This window comes from Trichomonas vaginalis, chromosome V (genome assembly GCF_026262505.1).
Source record: "Trichomonas vaginalis G3 chromosome V, whole genome shotgun sequence".
Lineage (NCBI taxonomy): Eukaryota > Parabasalia > Trichomonadida > Trichomonadidae > Trichomonas > Trichomonas vaginalis.
The window spans coordinates 21,487,345-21,506,348 of NC_067207.1; the positions used below are offsets into that span (position 1 = coordinate 21,487,345).

Consider the following 19,004-nt stretch of genomic DNA (forward strand, 5'->3'; position numbering starts at 1 on the left):
CCAAGATAACCATACTAACTAACAGTGAAAGTTTGTTTCGTCTTTGGTACAAAAGTTTCTGTCAGCTTGTCATCTGGAATTGGTTCCAACAAACCTTTTCGAAAAGAATGTTTACAGCTCTGACAATGTTGCACTTGGCCTTTTCCGAACAATGGGTTTGTAAGACTTTCGTTCAACATGAAGTGGTTGTGGACAATTACAATCTTCAACCATGGTAAATTGAACTCAACAACATAGTCGTTGTGAAGAACCTTTAGCTGTAAGGTATGTTGACTCGGATATTGACATTTGCCAAACGGTGCAATTTGCCAATTGACCTCTAGAATGTACCTTGTCTTCACACATGACTCAAGATACTTCATCTTCTCATCTGTAACAAGACCAGAGTTCCTGATACATGTAAGAATGCAAGGTTCGTTGACAATTGTTTCAATTGAATTGTAAATTCCATACCTTGTCAAGTCAATGTCAGACTTATTTATGAAGGGGAAGTATCCAGCATGTTGTCTGACTGCTTGAGGGGTTAGGTGGTACCATTCGAACTTGACACTTGCAATTCTTCAATTGCATTCAAAATGTCTGAGTCGGAGTCAACCATTTTGTTCTCTCTTTGTAGTCTTGAAAGCGTCAAGAAGTTTTTGCGGCTGTTTGTTCATTGCCATGTGCATAGTAAATGTGACCATCCCAATCTGTTATGGTCAATCTGAGATTGTGTCCTTTCTTATTTCCGTCTTGAATTGCAGCAAGTACTCCATGAAGCTTCTTCTTTGTCTTTCCTTCGTCAAAGTTTACTGTAAAGGTTCGACCAGATGTAATTTGACTTCTAACTTCACGATACTTTTCATATGCATATCTTGTTCTTTCCATGGGAGCATGTGCGTTTCACCTTTTTCTTTTTTTCTTCTCAAAGGATGCAATTGTTCGTCATGTTTCCAGTAGAATCTGGCAAAGCCGTCGTGTCTTCAACTTGAGGTTCACTAACATCGAAAGGCATGTTCATAAGACGTTCTTCTTCTAACCTCTCTAGTCTGTTTGGATAATTTGCACGTGCTGTTTCCAAATCCATTTCGTAGCGAAGACCAGACAATTTGTCATAGACTTTTATGGGTCTTCCCTTCCTATATTTAAACTTCTTCGAAACTCTCCAACCATATCTTTGTAACTCTGCTTTATTCTAGAAGACTTTCTATCCATTCTATATGGGGGCATTTTTTATAAAATAAAAAAATATTTTTTTTCTTTACTTTACATAACCACCTGCTGCCATAAGTCTTTGACGCCAACCCATACCAGCTAATGAAGGTTGACTTGGTTTAGTTTCCAAACTAAACTTTGGTTTTGGTTTATCTTCAGTTTTTGGTTTTTCTTCTTCTATCGGTTTTTCGTCACTTTTCGGTTCCTCTGACTTTACTTCACTTGCAGAACAGTTGTGTCGTCAACATCTTCATAAATATCATATGCCATTTGTTTTTGTTTTCCTTTCAACTTTTTGTGTTTGTTGTAAAGTTTAGAATATTTCGACTCTAAGTCAATGAGATGTTCTATAATGAAACTGTTGTCAGTGAAGTAAACTTTTCCATCTGTTGTCTCGAAAGCTCCTTCAGACTTCAATATTTTATTTGTGAGAGTCTGTTTCTTTTTTGAGATACTAGCCGTTCCATTTTTATGAAAAGTGACTTTATAGTTAGGGTTTTATTTCCAGACCTGGCACTTTCTATTATTGAATTTTTCTCTTCATCTGTAAGTTTTTGACAGGTTTTGACAATGGTTCTCGAACTTTTTGTTTGTGGTGTCAAATCTACCGTTTCAACTTCTTCGGTCATTTCATCTCAGTAAAAAATTTTAGTTTGGTTTGTTTTCAACTGGTTGTTTAGGTTTTTTAAGTCGGTCTAAAACTTCCTGAGGTATAGGAAGAACTTTACAAACACGTGGTGTAACTGCTGGAAGCCGACAAATCCATCTTGAACTTATTTTCTCAATGCTGTATTGTTCATTTTTCATCAGTAAAAAACTTTACATTCCCCACGTTTGAGGCGGTTGAGGTTGGTTATTGTTTACCCACTGTTGTGCATGGTTATATCCTCTGTTAAAGAATCTTTCACCTTGGTCCATATAGTGTCCTGCTTGGTTATAGTAGTCATTTGCTTTGTTATAATAGTTTCCTGCTTGTCTTCCTACATTGTCCATCCATCCTTGAACTTTTCCTCTTGTTTCAGGATTTGGAATAAGATTTGTTGCATCTCGTGCTACATCCCAACCTTTCTGTACAGTTTGTATAATAGGTTGTGCTTTCTCTTTAAGTATACCTAATGTACTCAAAATCTTCCTTCCAACCCCAAATACATCTGGCTATTGTTCCCACTGCGGGCAAAAATCTGGATGCAACTCCTGCTAATGCGCCAAATAAACCCATTTCTTATAGGGTAAAAAATGACGAATCCAAACAAGGACCCCTATGTTTCTAAAGCGACAAAGAAAGCACTCATGATAAAAATCTTTAGTTCAACACCAAATGCTTGGTTTATGGATATCTTGGAAAACATTCCGAGAGTTAGAACAGATGGACCACCATACTGGCTAATATTTGTTGGTCAAAACACAAGATACTGTGAAGCCATACCATTATGGTCCAAAAATATTTTAGATGTGAAAACTGCTTTGACAATATTCGTTGACAAATACCATCCAACAAAACTGACATCTGACTGTGAAAGTTCTTTCAAATCAGATGATATTAAAAACTATCTGCGTTCAAAAAATGTAAACCAATATTTCATTGTCGACCAAAACCATTCTGTCTTGGTGTCATTGACGGATGTATAAAAATGTTAAGACTTAAACCAACCACAAGGTGGTGAAGCAAATGAAATGTCATATGACGACAAGTATAGACACTTCTCCATGGCAAAGATGAGACAAGTTTTAAATATTTACAATAACCGTAAACAAAAGGTTTGGGAAACCACTCCCCCGAAGAAATGAAAAACAACCTGACTTAGAGAAAGACTATATATTTAATAATTTAGTCAAAAGAGACAAACAAGAAAGAATGCCGGGCTTCAAACTTCAGAAAGGTAACAAAGTAAAAATAGAAATACCTAAACGCGACCCATATGAAAATACTATTGACTATGACAACAATGGGAACTCGACAGGTACTCACATTCGTGTTCGTAAGAATAGAAGAAAGTATACAAGAGAATATTATGAAGTTTTAGGCAAACATGGCAAAATGTACACACTGCAAGCAGAAGATAAAACTACTATTGCCAGACCTCGTTTCAAACTTGTCAAAGTTCAAGGTGGTATACTTTCAAAGACAGTTCCTAACAAATATAAGACAACTCCTGACGAATATGCTAAAGAAGTTGAAAATGACGACTAAGCAATTCTATACCATGCGTAAACTGTCATGTAAGGTGGCATGTATTCTTTACTTTGTCCCGTTGTTTGTGTATATCCTGAAACGTGATGTGTATGGTTTCCTCCTCCCTCAGTGTTACTCCAGTAACAATTTATAGCAAACTTAACGTTGTCTTTAACATCATATCCTTTACCTTTTGTCATTGCTGACCAATCCCAATATCTATGCTTATGCCAACCTGCTTGAGATGTACTTAAATCTATGTAGTGACTGTGTGCAGGTAAATTTTCACCTGAAATCGTTTTACTTCCACCTGTTTCCTTTGAAGAGTTTGCACAATACAAAAACCTGTCGACTATTTGAGTCCAAGTTCCAAAACCCAGAACTGTTTCTGGTCTGGTAGAGTTCATTGACGTATAAATAGAGCCTATAGGATATAATGTTTGAAGCATTTCTGTCTTTAATGTTTGAAGCTCTGTTTTGTCTGCTTTCTTATCTAACATTGCGGGTAGTTCATGTGCTTCAAAGTTTCTGGCATGACTTTCAATGTTCCTGCAACTGTTATCTAAACTGTTTAGTGTATCTTTTACGCTTGTACTTGGATTCTCTAAAGGTGCACTTGAACCAAGGTCAAAGTTCAGTATTATGTCGTCTGCTCTAACAGTAGTGAAGGATTTATGTGTATGGTTCTTGTCAGCCTTTTTATCTAACTCATCGTTAACATAAGTTTTATCTGCTTTAAGGTCTAAACATCCTGAAACCCATCCTGTATCAGCTTTAGTTTTTAAAATCTTCGATGTCCATTCATGATACCATTCAGCCCTTTCTTTAATTTCATTATCTTTTTTATCCACATATTCCTTATCTGCTTTCTTCTCTAACTTACTAGCCACATATTCCTTATCCGCTTTCTTTTCAAGGCTAACGTTTAAGTTTGTAATATCAGATATAGAATGTGTATGAGTCTTTTTAGAATATTCGTTTTCAGCTCTTGTCACTTCACTTGACATTTTATTGTCAACATATGTTTTGTCTGCTAGTTCAGGATGAGTATGTTCTTTTGTTGCATAAGCATTGTTAGCTCTTTCTTCTTCTTTTGCTATTGCATCGTCTACATATTCTTTGTCAGCTTTGTTGTCAACATCTGCTTTCAAAAGAAGTTCATTTATAGGTTTCTCGTTTAAAGTTCCTTTTGTTGGATTTATACAGACAGTATGGTTCTTATTGTCTTGAAACAGAAACTCATCTGTCATTGGGTTTAATGTCAGTTTTAAGTTTCCTTCTTTCAATGACTCAGATATCTTAGAATAGTTTGAAAAGTTTGTTGTGTTCTTATTTAGAGCTTGCATAATGAGTTGTCGGTTGTGTTGTATTTCTCTTATGGAAGCAATATCTTTCGACATTTTTATTCTAGATAAAATATGCTTCCAATAGAAAAAGAAAATTCAAGAGTTGCTACAACTAAACCATTAGATGAACTTTTTACTAATGTCGGTCAAAAGTTTGACTTAGATACTATAAAGCATGAAGGCTATCGTTTTGACTACCCATTAAGATGGTTAAGAGACCCATCCGTCACAAAAGCTATTGGCTTTCGTAGAATAAAATTTGTGTCTGTAGAAGATAAAAGTTTTCCATTTATTGTAAGGTTTCATATAGATTATATATCTGAAGGGAAACGAAAAATGTGGGAAGAAATTGAGCTAATACAAGTTGACCTTTCATCTTCTCTACAGACTGCGTTAAAAAATATAGAAGATAAAATAAATTCATGTTATGCAAAATATGCTGATGAATATGCAAATACCGAGAGCACACTTTATGTGAGAATTGTATATGACAAACAAAATTCACAAGTGTCATTTCAAATCTACGAAAACAATCCAAATAAAGACGAACAAATATATACAGAATTCACTGCAATGTCATGGTATTATTTGCAAAGAATGTTAAATCAGAAAGTCGAACTTCCTTTAGCAAATATTTACAGTCGATATGCAAGAGATGAACCATATTTATTTAAAGATGTTTTCGACCAAGATGCTGTGATAGTTCATGCTTCATTTTCTGGCGCCCAAAACTCTTTCTTATGCTTGGCAAATGACTTTTACGAAAAACCTACAAAGTTATACGAACCACCAAGTGGAAGTATTTCAGACTTTCAAGTATGGTTTCCTACAGATGGAAGAAAAAGAATAATTCCATTATACCATGCGTTTTACTTAGAACTTAGTTTCATATACAACTACTATCGAACGATAAAAATATAACTTTTTAATATACCGGTTGTGGTGTTGGATTTGGTTGCCAACTAGAATGTGGTGCAGGTTCAGGCTGTTGTATAACAGGAGCTTGTTCTTCTGGTTCAGGGTCTTTAGGTATAATACCAACAAACTGACCTACTCTTTTACCAATATTTTTGACTCCGTTCCAAATTCCTTTTCCTACGGTTTTGACGCCATTCCATATACCTCTTCCAACTCTTCTGAAGAAGTTTCCAATACTACTGAAGAAATCCATTTACTACGTGTAAAAATCTAATGTCCGCCTAGTCTTTTGCGTTTCCTGTTGAGTTCCATAGCATTCTTTAACTGGAGCTCATACATTCTGTTTCTCCTCTGGTAGAAAACATATTCTGGGTCAACTCCTGTGTTCGCGTCATCTGCATAAAGTTGTTTATATCCCACTTCAGGGTTTGTATAAAACTCTTTCCATCTCATATTTGCATACCATGGTGGCAAACCTAACGCAGCGTCATTTGACATGGCAGTTTGCATTTGTACATCTGTTGGCACTTGACCATAGTTTGCCATTGCAGTTTGTATTCTAACTTCATTTGGAATATTCTCTGGGTTTGGTTGTCCAGGTTGCTGTGCATTCGCTAAGTTCTGTGCGTCCATTTAATATTAGATAAAAATATCTCTTACGAGTACATATACTGAACATTTGCAGGCATTGGTTCATCTTCATATTCTCTGTACTTTTCTGCCACGTCAAATAAATAAATGACACAATGGAAAAAACCTAAAACTAACAATCCGATTTCAAACCACATTTACTTACTAATAAAATTTCTTTATTGTGACACTTTCTCCAGTTTATAGGACCTCTCTCATATTCTATCTTGTCATATATAAACTCATAGTCATGTATGTCCTCTAACCATCTCATAACGGTTTCCAAACCACTTTTATCGGATGTAAAGTAAAAGCATGGATGGTTATGTATATGAACGTCTAAAGTTTCTAAAGAGTCTCTCAAAGTCCAGTCTACTTGGTATTGAAAATCCCATGTGTTATAGAACGGCGGGTCCACTATAAAGAAAACATTTTCCTTGTCTTTATATTTTTCATACAACTCTGTCCAATGACATCTCACAAACTCTATACCCTCAATATATTTTTCTATGTCCTCTTTGAAAACATTTGTATAGTTAAGATATAAAACTTTTGACATAAGTGTTTCAATGTCATGAACTCTTATAGCACCACTATATAATAGTCTAGCAGATATACTATTCCAGTCTATATATTCTGCTTTTTTCAAAACCTCTCTCACAATATTTTTCTTATCTAATGGTATACGTTCCATCTTACCTATAGGTATCTTTTCTTTTAACTCTTTCAATATATTGTTTGTGTCTGGAATATGTTTGAGACGGTCCATATAGTTGTCGAAGTCATTGCATATAATCTTTGAGTCTGGGAATATTGTATGACATAAATGGGATATATAGAAACTTCCACCGAACAAATCTACAAATGTTAGACCATTCGGTAGTTTCTTAAGTTCTCTCAATATAATATCTTTACATCTACTCTTATTTCCAAAGAACGGTAACGGTGGTTTTGTAAAATTCATTTATATATAATAATAAAAATGTTTTTACCCGAAAAGTGACAGAAAAGTGACAAAGCATGAAAACATATATAATTTGTGAAAAGCGACACAAAAGTGATATATTAAAAAGTGACACCATTAATATGATGTAAATAACAACGGTTTTGGTTTTGTCACCGGCTGGTCGGCTGGGGTTCGGTCCTCCTCTTGGGTCTTGGGCAAAATTTCTTAGGGCTAGAAGGGGCGCAGCCCCTGGAAGCCCTCCGAATATAAACTTCATTTATACTAAACATCTTCAGGGCTAGAAGGGGCGCAGCCCCTGGAAGCCCCTCATACCTGACCTTATATAATAGTGAAATAGAACAAGAAATAATTATTGATGATTAAATTGTAGACGAGGATAAAAGTTTAGATAAATTAATAAAATTAGTGTGGAATCAGACAAATTTCGGGTTGTTTGGGAAGGAATTGTTGGCTATGATGTACTGATTCATGATCAGTACATCATAGCCAACAATTCCTTATACAAAGTTCAAAAACTTGGGTGCAATCAGTTCTGATTGCACCCAAGTTTTTGAACTTTCTCGAGGGAATGAAAGGGTAAGAGGTATACATTATGAATATATACCTCTTACCCTTCCATTCCCTCTCTGACAGCGGGAAACTTTGTCTGAATGTTAAACTATTCAGACAAAGTTTCCCGCTGTTTGGGAAGGAATTGTTGGCTATGATGTACTGATTCATGATCAGTACATCATAGCCAACAATTCCTTATACAAAGTTCAAAAACTTGGGTGCAATCAGTTCTGATTGCACCCAAGTTTTTGAACTTTCTCGAGGGAATGAAAGGGTAAGAGGTATACATTATGAATATATACCTCTTACCCTTCCATTCCCTCTCTGACAGCGGGAAACTTTGTCTGAATGTTAAACTATTCAGACAAAGTTTCCCGCTGTTTGCGAAGGAATTGTTGGCTATGATGTACTGATTCATGATCAGTACATCATAGCCAACAATTCCTTATACAAAGTTCAAAAACTTGGGTGCAATCAGTTCTGATTGCACCCAAGTTTTTGAACTTTCTCGAGGGAATGAAAGGGTAAGAGGTATACATTATGAATATATACCTCTTACCCTTCCATTCCCTCTCTGACAGCGGGAAACTTTGTCTGAATGTTAAACTATTCAGACAAAGTTTCCCGCTGTTTGCGAAGGAATTGTTGGCTATGATGTACTGATTCATGATCAGTACATCATAGCCAACAATTCCTTATACAAAGTTCAAAAACTTGGGTGCAATCAGAACTGATTGCACCCAAGTTTTTGAACTTTCCATTAACAATTGTTCAATCACATTTATACAACCCAAATCTATACCAATCATACTCTTATTCATACATCATATTTTAAAAACTTTTTTGCAATATGATGTTATTGCAACAAATTTTTTTCTTTTCTACTTCCAATTAGCACCTTAAAAACATTAGACACAATCACTGGCTCATATGCTCCTATTCTGAATCTAACACTATGCAAATTTATACAATTTCTCCACAAATCTTACATTCATTTTAATTTCAACGACCATTATTACCACAAAGAATCTTACCTTCCCCTACAAAATCTAACTATCTATCAATTTAAAAAATGTTACAAAATATTAAATGAATTTTTTTTCTATACGTAATTTAAAGTTCTTAAACTCTCAGCATCAGAATATCCTTACATAGCTTAGCTATATATCGTATTACTTTATGAATAAAAAAATTATTTAAATTATAATAAAATGTTTATTCGTATTTTTACTTTATTTTTAGTTACGAGGCTGTATTTCGAACTCAGGATTTGGGTTTAAGTCCTTTGTCCATTTAGGACCCTGGTCCCAAATTGATTTTGGAGTAGGTTTTCCACCGAAAAGATCTTTAAGAGCTGTATGAACCCATACTGTGTTGTATTCTTTATTGCGTGAGGTAAAAATTCTCTTATTTCGATAAAATCTGGGCGAGCCGAAAAGATTGTTTGCCAAAAACGTTCTATTTTACCATTTAACTGTGGTGTGTAAGGTTCTGTCCGATGGTGTTGAATGCCATTTACTTGAAGAACGTTTTTGAAGTCCTTTCCTGTAAATTCGCATCCATTATCTGTCAAAAGTTCGTATGGAATAATTTTGATAGAGTCGATAGCATTTTGTAAAGCTTTTGAAGTTGATTTCATTGTTTTATCGGGAAGAATTTCGTAATAAATACAAAAACGAGATCTGTCATCGATAAAGGCAATTAAATGATAAGTATGCTTGGTACCATTTGTCTCTTCTTTGAAGCTTTTTAAATCAGTATGCCATTGCTGATTTACGTATTGGGAAACATACTGATTTGGATGTTCATCAATTTTTTCTGGATCTCGCCGAAATTTGAAAAGATTCTCTTTTTCGTATAATTTAAGCATATCGTGAAATGAAACTGTGTCATCATGTATGTAACTCTCTAAAACTTTTTTATAACCTAGATTGTACTTAGCTTTTATTTCGTGAATGGTTGGTAACAAATCTGTTCTAAGAGGAGTTTCTGGTCTTCCGAGCTTTTTTGGATTTAAACCAAGTTCTTGCCATTTTAATAATAATTTTTTTCTACCTATGTGCAAATCTTTTGCAACTTGGTCTGCTGTCTTTTTGCCAATAGAATATTCAAGATATGCCGTAATATAAATCTGATTTTCATTTGGCAGATCCACTTCTTGTCTTTCCATTTTTTTGAATCAATTTATACAAATAAACTTATAAAACACAAAATTATTATTTTATAATATAATTCTTAGATAATACATCCGATATGTAAAGTGTCAAAAATGAATTGAACCGAATTTTCATGCATTACAGAGTTGCTTAAGTATGGAGTGCAACAAGAAATCCAAGCAGGTTGTAGTTATTCATATAAAACTAGGAAAGAAAGAAATCAAATCCAAATTAATTGTAAGTGGCCGAATTGTCCATGTCGCTTCCTTGTTGATACACTTCCCGATGACAAGTACCACATACGAAAATGTATTAACACCCACAATCATTCTGCCCCTTTTCCAAACAAATCACAACAAATTACATCATATTTTTATAGATCTTATTTAACAAGATATTTTGAATCAAATCAAGACCGTGTTTACACACAATTAAGGTGTTTCAAAGATCTTAATATCCCATTTGATAGTGGGATCATTCCGGAAATGTTTCAACAATCTACAGATGCTTTAAAAAAGTTTTCTAAACGCCTTCATGCAATCAATACCCGTTTCTCAGCGGATGATGTTACATCTCTTGCAATTTTTGTCGACATGGTTAAGAGTCATTCTCCGGATGATCTCATCGAGTTTATTCACGAGCCAGATCGTATGATTTTCTATTACGCCCCATTCGAAGCAAATGCTTTTTCACATCAAATACAAACTTATCACATTGATTCCACTTATAAGCTCTTGCGCTCTCGCATACCATTTTATGCCGTCACTGGCAAATTCGCGGAATCAATTGTTTTTCCGTTTTTGTATTTTTTCGTTTGGCCCGACACAAGTGAAAATATACAAGTTTGTCTCACAGCATATTTTGGCTCCATCAATCGCGAACCATCTTATTTTTCAATGGACTGCGCACCTCAAATCACAAATGCTGTTGAAACAGCCATCCCTTTATGCCAGATCATTTGGTGTGGCGTTCATGTGTTGCGCGCTGTCATGAGAAAGGCTGAAAAGTTTCAAGATCGTTCCAACTTCGAAACTTTCTATAACTTAATGAAGTTATTGGTCTTTGGTTCTGAAGAGGAAGAAATTGATCCTGATGAAGTTTACAACAATTTAGAAGAAATTTTAAATGAGGAACCTGCTGCCCGTGAATACTTTGACCGACAGTGGCGCCATCATCTTGACAGGTGGATGCTTCGCTATAGAAATGAAGGAGATGGAACAAACAACATCTCGGAATCACATTTCAAGGTTTTGAAGCACCAGTACTTCCCAGAAAGGCGAAATCTTCGACTCGATGAACTTGTCATCGAGTTATATTCCAGTGTTGTTCCTTCATTCCTGATTAAGTTGCAAATTAAAGGTCTGGATTCAGAGAGAAGTGTTAAAGTTATCAAAAAAGTCACAAGAGATTTCGAAGAAATGACACAATTTAAAAAAGTCGAATGCATCAGTATGCTTGAAGCTGTTCAGAAAGGTCTGAAAAATGATACACTTGATCCCAACATTGTTTACTCAACATTAAAAATATTATTGCAAAGAAAACATTTGATTTAATAAACATTTAATTTATTATAATTAATTTTTTATTACAGTATAGTAAAAAATGCTATAAATAAATTATTATATTTTATTAAAATGTGACTTTTAATAGTAAGTGAATAAAATAAATCAGGAATTGGGAAAGAAATAAGGTTAATTAAAATAATGAAAATTACAAGTTTAAGGTTAATGAAAAGTGACAATGGGCGAGTTTGTCCCCCACTCGATAGGAAAATGAATTTAACATTTCAAATTTTTCATGATGAATACAATTCGTGCACTTAATAAATAAAGCATTAAACACCCAAATAAAGGCATAGATCGATATATAATACTAAATAATTAGAGAAAAAAAATTATATTCAACTTTTTCAATATTGAAAAAGATTGAACTCTTTTAGTCCTTCATTCCTGTGTCATACTTCCTCTTTGTGAAGTAGTATGAATCTGGATAAGTAGTGTTAGTTCTATTATTTGTAGACTTTACAACGTAGAATGCCTTGAACATTCTGTACTCATTCTTTTCAGTGTTTGTGTCAAGTGTCTGCTTCAATATATTAGACTTCTCTCTGATTAACTTCTGTGTATTATCATCTGGCTTTTGAAGCTTGCAAAGGATGTAGTTATCCTTGTAAACCTTGATTTCGCAAGGAACTGTACCGAGTGTAATTGTGACATTTTGGTAATTATCATAATTGTTACCAACGATGGCGACTAAGTTCTGTCCATCGATTGGTCCACGATCTGGGAAGAGAGATGTAACACCAAATATCTCTTTTAATTTTCTGTTTGCGCAGACTTGAGCGGCAGGTGGGCATGTAATGGAGCCTGCGAAACCAGAGAACTTGGCTTGTTGACCATCTTTCTTGCAGTAGTACTCTTCACCGTTGACAATCAATCTGACTCTGTGATCTGTACCACACCATGCTTCGTAGCATCTTGATGTTGAAAGCAAGCTGCCTGTGAAACCTTGTTGAAGTGTGGACATTGCGCATGTTGAGTTCGGTAAGAATGCTTCACCATACTTGGAGTAGTTGTAGTCTGGTTCGAACTCAACCATACGCTTCAAACCATTGTCACCTGTTGATCTGCATGAATACCATGGAAGAACTAAGTTTGCGTAATCAAGCATGTTATCCTGGCCGACAAGTGATTGTCCGTTTGGATTGTACCAGTCTTTTTTATTCATGTCTTCCGGTTCAACTTTTCCTGGATCGTTCCATTGAACAAGTGAGCATGTGCCTGTCCATGTGTAATCGTAGAAGCAAGCCTGGAGAGAGGTTGATTGGCATTGGTATGGAAGAGGAATAGAATGCTGTGGTGGTTTCAAAAGAATTGACTCGTTTACGTGGATCTTTGTATTGATGTGGTCATCTAAGTAAATGAGGTCTTCCATGAGGTTTTTGGATGGAACATACCATCCGGTATCTAACAATGTGTTGTAGAAGATTGGTGAAAGCCAGCCTGGACCGTATGTTCTACCTTGCATGAGATCTGTGAAGAAAAGTTTTTCGTTTGGATGGGAACCAGCTGTTCCGCCACCGCCTGAGTCTTCAAGTTCAAGGCCGATATTGATGAGTGTTTCATTTTTTACTTTGAATCTATTATTCACCCATTCTGTCAAACATGGAGATCTGACGTACATATGTGGAACCCTATTATCATTGTAGCTTTCGTATTCGCCTTTAGATATTTCTTTACCTTGCCAATCGGTATAGTGGACAATTGTGGCTGTTTCTCCATAAGGTTGCCATTTATTAAATAACGAGCTACTGAATGACAGAATGTGATTTAATTCGTGAATAACCGTTAAAATGAATTGTCTATCACCCGATTCTAGTGTTTGTGCCTCAAATGGTATCTTATTTGAATTAAGTGTAATTTCCCCATGTGTCGGTCTGCCAGTTGTGGGATGATTGTATGTAGAACGTGCAAATGCAAGGCCATTTGAACCTTTTTCAAATGATTCAGCCTTTACATCAATAACGAGATCAAAATCATCATCTAAACTTCTTGCACGATCAGTAACATTAATACGTTTACTAAGAAAATCGTTTACATAATTGAATGTTTTCTTGATTACTTCATTGTCAATTCCTTGCATTCGAAAATCAATTCTCAAATTATATGTTGCAGGATGAAGTTTTGGATTACATTTAAATTGATTTTCATTTGGATTTGATTCTGGAGTTGAAGTTGATTCATCCCGAAGATTTCGCAATGATTCTGGTTCACTTGAACGAAGTTGCTGATTCGTGTAAATATCATGCATACATGTGAATACTTGTGAGTTAACTGCTGAAGCAAAAAGGTGTAAGAACATATGATAAATTTGAATTGAGTTGCATTTCAATATAATTGAATTATGGCATTTAATAAAAATGCTTATGTTTTAATATCCTTTGATAATTATTCATTATTAAAAATAATTGATTAGATTTTTGTGTAGTCGTCAGAAAATTGAAAGCGCATCAGAGGTTTTTGAGTGTCTAAAAATATTAATTATACTTTTTGCTAAAATAAGGAATAAAAACAATACAAAGATTTTTTATTTGTTATTTATTTCAAAAAAAAAGTCAAATTTATATTATTTATAAATTTTATTTATATTCACTTACTATCTTTGATCAAGAGATAGGAAAAGAGAAAGGGACAGACTAGCCCATTGTCACTTTTTAATTTAGCAAATGAACGCTTATGGAGTGGAGTTTTTGGGTAAATCTGATTTGCTTATAAATGAAATAAAATCAAAAGAAACCATATTGGCATTATATTATGCAAAAATAAATGATCTTACTTAGTACTTTTAAAGTTAATTTCAGAAAAAATTTGACACAATGGTATCCGGCACATACAAGTGGTGTACAACCAAAATATAAGTTGGTTTAAACATATATTGCTATATCTCATGATCTTACTTAGTACTTTTAAAGTTAATTTCAGAAAAAATTTGACACAATGGTATCCGGCACATACAAGTGGTGTACAACCAAAATTTCATATCCCTAGTTTTACATTTATGTTTAGTTTTATTTCACCTAATTTTCAAAGATCATAATTGAATTAGATGGCCAAGCTATTCAAAACACGACCAAGCTTATCAAAATAAGACCAATATATTCAAAATTCTTTATTCTTTCAAATCATTTCATTTTAATGCAGATCCAAGATCACGAACTCACATATATCGAGTTGCTTAAGTATGGAGTGCAACAAGAAATCCAAGCAGGTTGTAGTTATTCATATAAAACTAGGAAAGAAAGAAATCAAATCCAAATTAATTGTAAGTGGCCGAATTGTCCATGTCGCTTCCTTGTTGATACACTTCCCGATGACAAGTACCACATACGAAAATGTATTAACACCCACAATCATTCTGCCCCTTTTCCAAACAAATCACAACAAATTACATCATATTTTTATAGATCTTATTTAACAAGATATTTTGAATCAAATCAAGACCGTGTTTACACACAATTAAGGTGTTTCAAAGATCTTAATATCCCATTTGATAGTGGGATCATTCCGGAAATGTTTCAACAATCTACAGATGCTTTAAAAAAGTTTTCTAAACGCCTTCATGCAATCAATACCCGTTTCTCAGCGGATGATGTTACATCTCTTGCAATTTTTGTCGACATGGTTAAGAGTCATTCTCCGGATGATCTCATCGAGTTTATTCACGAGCCAGATCGTATGATTTTCTATTACGCCCCATTCGAAGCAAATGCTTTTTCACATCAAATACAAACTTATCACATTGATTCCACTTATAAGCTCTTGCGCTCTCGCATACCATTTTATGCCGTCACTGGCAAATTCGCGGAATCAATTGTTTTTCCGTTTTTGTATTTTTTCGTTTGGCCCGACACAAGTGAAAATATACAAGTTTGTCTCACAGCATATTTTGGCTCCATCAATCGCGAACCATCTTATTTTTCAATGGACTGCGCACCTCAAATCACAAATGCTGTTGAAACAGCCATCCCTTTATGCCAGATCATTTGGTGTGGCGTTCATGTGTTGCGCGCTGTCATGAGAAAGGCTGAAAAGTTTCAAGATCGTTCCAACTTCGAAACTTTCTATAACTTAATGAAGTTATTGGTCTTTGGTTCTGAAGAGGAAGAAATTGATCCTGATGAAGTTTACAACAATTTAGAAGAAATTTTAAATGAGGAACCTGCTGCCCGTGAATACTTTGACCGACAGTGGCGCCATCATCTTGACAGGTGGATGCTTCGCTATAGAAATGAAGGAGATGGAACAAACAACATCTCGGAATCACATTTCAAGGTTTTGAAGCACCAGTACTTCCCAGAAAGGCGAAATCTTTGACTCGATGAACTTGTCATCGAGTTATATTCCAGTGTTGTTCCTTCATTCCTGATTAAGTTGCAAATTAAAGGTCTGGATTCAGAGAGAAGTGTTAAAGTTATCAAAAAAGTCACAAGAGATTTCGAAGAAATGACACAATTTAAAAAAGTCGAATGCATCAGTATGCTTGAAGCTGTTCAGAAAGGTCTGAAAAATGATACACTTGATCCCAACATTGTTTACTCAACATTAAAAATATTATTGCAAAGAAAACATTTGATTTAATAAACATTTAATTTATTATAATTAATTTTTTATTACAGTATAGTAAAAAATGCTATAAATAAATTATTATATTTTATTAAAATGTGACTTTTAATAGTAAGTGAATAAAATAAATCAGGAATTGGGAAAGAAATAAGGTTAATTAAAATAATGAAAATTACAAGTTTAAGGTTAATGAAAAGTGACAATGGGCGAGTTTGTCCCCCACTCGATAGGAAAATGAATTTAACATTTCAAATTTTTCATGATGAATACAATTCGTGCACTTAATAAATAAAGCATTAAACACCCAAATAAAGGCATAGATCGATATATAATACTAAATAATTAGAGAAAAAAAATTATATTCAACTTTTTCAATATTGAAAAAGATTGAACTCTTTTAGTCCTTCATTCCTGTGTCATACTTCCTCTTTGTGAAGTAGTATGAATCTGGATAAGTAGTGTTAGTTCTATTATTTGTAGACTTTACAACGTAGAATGCCTTGAACATTCTGTACTCATTCTTTTCAGTGTTTGTGTCAAGTGTCTGCTTCAATATATTAGACTTCTCTCTGATTAACTTCTGTGTATTATCATCTGGCTTTTGAAGCTTGCAAAGGATGTAGTTATCCTTGTAAACCTTGATTTCGCAAGGAACTGTACCGAGTGTAATTGTGACATTTTGGTAATTATCATAATTGTTACCAACGATGGCGACTAAGTTCTGTCCATCGATTGGTCCACGATCTGGGAAGAGAGATGTAACACCAAATATCTCTTTTAATTTTCTGTTTGCGCAGACTTGAGCGGCAGGTGGGCATGTAATGGAGCCTGCGAAACCAGAGAACTTGGCTTGTTGACCATCTTTCTTGCAGTAGTACTCTTCACCGTTGACAATCAATCTGACTCTGTGATCTGTACCACACCATGCTTCGTAGCATCTTGATGTTGAAAGCAAGCTGCCTGTGAAACCTTGTTGAAGTGTGGACATTGCGCATGTTGAGTTCGGTAAGAATGCTTCACCATACTTGGAGTAGTTGTAGTCTGGTTCGAACTCAACCATACGCTTCAAACCATTGTCACCTGTTGATCTGCATGAATACCATGGAAGAACTAAGTTTGCGTAATCAAGCATGTTATCCTGGCCGACAAGTGATTGTCCGTTTGGATTGTACCAGTCTTTTTTATTCATGTCTTCCGGTTCAACTTTTCCTGGATCGTTCCATTGAACAAGTGAGCATGTGCCTGTCCATGTGTAATCGTAGAAGCAAGCCTGGAGAGAGGTTGATTGGCATTGGTATGGAAGAGGAATAGAATGCTGTGGTGGTTTCAAAAGAATTGACTCGTTTACGTGGATCTTTGTATTGATGTGGTCATCTAAGTAAATGAGGTCTTCCATGAGGTTTTTGGATGGAACATACCATCCGGTATCTAACAATGTGTTGTAGAAGATTGGTGAAAGCCAGCCTGGACCGTATGTTCTACCTTGCATGAGATCTGTGAAGAAAAGTTTTTCGTTTGGATGGGAACCAGCTGTTCCGCCACCGCCTGAGTCTTCAAGTTCAAGGCCGATATTGATGAGTGTTTCATTTTTTACTTTGAATCTATTATTCACCCATTCTGTCAAACATGGAGATCTGACGTACATATGTGGAACCCTATTATCATTGTAGCTTTCGTATTCGCCTTTAGATATTTCTTTACCTTGCCAATCGGTATAGTGGACAATTGTGGCTGTTTCTCCATAAGGTTGCCATTTATTAAATAACGAGCTACTGAATGACAGAATGTGATTTAATTCGTGAATAACCGTTAAAATGAATTGTCTATCACCCGATTCTAGTGTTTGTGCCTCAAATGGTATCTTATTTGAATTAAGTGTAATTTCCCCATGTGTCGGTCTGCCAGTTGTGGGATGATTGTATGTAGAACGTGCAAATGCAAGGCCATTTGAACCTTTTTCAAATGATTCAGCCTTTACATCAATAACGAGATCAAAATCATCATCTAAACTTCTTGCACGATCAGTAACATTAATACGTTTACTAAGAAAATCGTTTACATAATTGAATGTTTTCTTGATTACTTCATTGTCAATTCCTTGCATTCGAAAATCAATTCTCAAATTATATGTTGCAGGATGAAGTTTTGGATTACATTTAAATTGATTTTCATTTGGATTTGATTCTGGAGTTGAAGTTGATTCATCCCGAAGATTTCGCAATGATTCTGGTTCACTTGAACGAAGTTGCTGATTCGTGTAAATATCATGCATACATGTGAATACTTGTGAGTTAACTGCTGAAGCAAAAAGGTGTAAGAACATATGATAAATTTGAATTGAGTTGCATTTCAATATAATTGAATTATGGCATTTAATAAAAATGCTTATGTTTTAATATCCTTTGATAATTATTCATTATTAAAAATAATTGATTAGATTTTTGTGTAGTCGTCAGAAAATTGAAAGCGCATCAGAGGTTTTTGAGTGTCTAAAAATATTAATTATACTTTTTGCTAAAATAAGGAATAAAAACAATACAAAGATTTTTTATTTGTTATTTATTTCAAAAAAAAGTCAAATTTATATTATTTATAAATTTTATTTATATTCACTTACTATCTTTGATCAAGAGATAGGAAAAGAGAAAGGGACAGACTAGCCCATTGTCACTTTTTAATTTAGCAAATGAACGCTTATGGAGTGGAGTTTTTGGGTAAATCTGATTTGCTTATAAATGAAATAAAATCAAAAGAAACCATATTGGCATTATATTATGCAAAAATAAATGATCTTACTTAGTACTTTTAAAGTTAATTTCAGAAAAAATTTGACACAATGGTATCCGGCACATACAAGTGGTGTACAACCAAAATATAAGTTGGTTTAAACATATATTGCTATATCTCATGATCTTACTTAGTACTTTTAAAGTTAATTTCAGAAAA

At 34.5% G+C, this 19,004-nt stretch overlaps 7 protein-coding genes and 2 pseudogenes across 9 annotated transcripts, besides 6 other annotated features; 3 read left to right on the forward strand and 6 right to left on the reverse strand.

The window, feature by feature from the left end:
* Positions 1-161: 161 nt before the first annotated feature.
* Positions 162-4,647: a mobile genetic element.
* Positions 1,241-1,823, reverse strand: TVAGG3_0378460 (annotated as a pseudogene). Its single transcript has one exon. A coding segment is annotated over exon 1 (583 nt).
* On the reverse strand, positions 3,382-4,374 carry TVAGG3_0378470 (keratin-associated protein family; the record flags this gene model as incomplete). Its single annotated transcript, XM_051232014.1, has 1 exon — positions 3,382-4,374. One exon carries the CDS (start codon positions 4,372-4,374, stop codon positions 3,382-3,384), a length of 993 nt encoding a protein of 330 aa, XP_051101744.1.
* A 402-nt stretch (positions 4,648-5,049) lies between the features above and the next one.
* On the forward strand, positions 5,050-5,634 carry TVAGG3_0378480 (uncharacterized protein; the record flags this gene model as incomplete). The annotated part of the gene is made up of 1 exon (XM_051232015.1): positions 5,050-5,634. The coding sequence occupies one exon, from the start codon at positions 5,050-5,052 to the stop codon at positions 5,632-5,634; it is 585 nt and encodes a 194-aa protein (XP_051101745.1).
* Positions 5,635-5,638: 4 nt separating this feature from the next.
* On the reverse strand, positions 5,639-5,884 carry TVAGG3_0378490 (serine threonine-protein phosphatase family; the record flags this gene model as incomplete). Its single annotated transcript, XM_051232016.1, has 1 exon — positions 5,639-5,884. The coding sequence occupies one exon, from the start codon at positions 5,882-5,884 to the stop codon at positions 5,639-5,641; it is 246 nt and encodes an 81-aa protein (XP_051101746.1).
* A 17-nt stretch (positions 5,885-5,901) lies between these two features.
* Positions 5,902-6,264, reverse strand: TVAGG3_0378500 (uncharacterized protein; the record flags this gene model as incomplete). Its single annotated transcript, XM_051232017.1, has 1 exon — positions 5,902-6,264. The coding sequence occupies one exon, from the start codon at positions 6,262-6,264 to the stop codon at positions 5,902-5,904; it is 363 nt and encodes a 120-aa protein (XP_051101747.1).
* A 1,377-nt stretch (positions 6,265-7,641) lies between these two features.
* Positions 7,642-8,552: a mobile genetic element.
* A 470-nt stretch (positions 8,553-9,022) lies between these two features.
* Positions 9,023-9,950: a mobile genetic element.
* Positions 9,951-10,079: 129 nt separating this feature from the next.
* Positions 10,080-11,699: a mobile genetic element.
* TVAGG3_0378540 (MULE transposase domain-containing protein) lies at positions 10,926-11,489 on the forward strand (the record flags this gene model as incomplete). Its single annotated transcript, XM_051232018.1, has 1 exon — positions 10,926-11,489. One exon carries the CDS (start codon positions 10,926-10,928, stop codon positions 11,487-11,489), a length of 564 nt encoding a protein of 187 aa, XP_051101748.1.
* Positions 11,700-11,871: 172 nt separating the features above from the next.
* On the reverse strand, positions 11,872-13,797 carry TVAGG3_0378550 (regulation of choline O-acetyltransferase protein; the record flags this gene model as incomplete). Its single annotated transcript, XM_001299873.2, has 1 exon — positions 11,872-13,797. The coding sequence occupies one exon, from the start codon at positions 13,795-13,797 to the stop codon at positions 11,872-11,874; it is 1,926 nt and encodes a 641-aa protein (XP_001299874.2).
* Positions 13,798-14,117: 320 nt separating this feature from the next.
* Positions 14,118-16,283: a mobile genetic element.
* Positions 14,631-16,073, forward strand: TVAGG3_0378570 (annotated as a pseudogene). The gene has a single exon. A coding segment is annotated over exon 1 (1,443 nt).
* Positions 16,284-16,455: 172 nt separating the features above from the next.
* Positions 16,456-18,381, reverse strand: TVAGG3_0378580 (regulation of choline O-acetyltransferase protein; the record flags this gene model as incomplete). The annotated part of the gene is made up of 1 exon (XM_051232019.1): positions 16,456-18,381. One exon carries the CDS (start codon positions 18,379-18,381, stop codon positions 16,456-16,458), a length of 1,926 nt encoding a protein of 641 aa, XP_051101749.1.
* A 319-nt stretch (positions 18,382-18,700) lies between these two features.
* Positions 18,701-19,004: part of a mobile genetic element that runs on past the window's edge.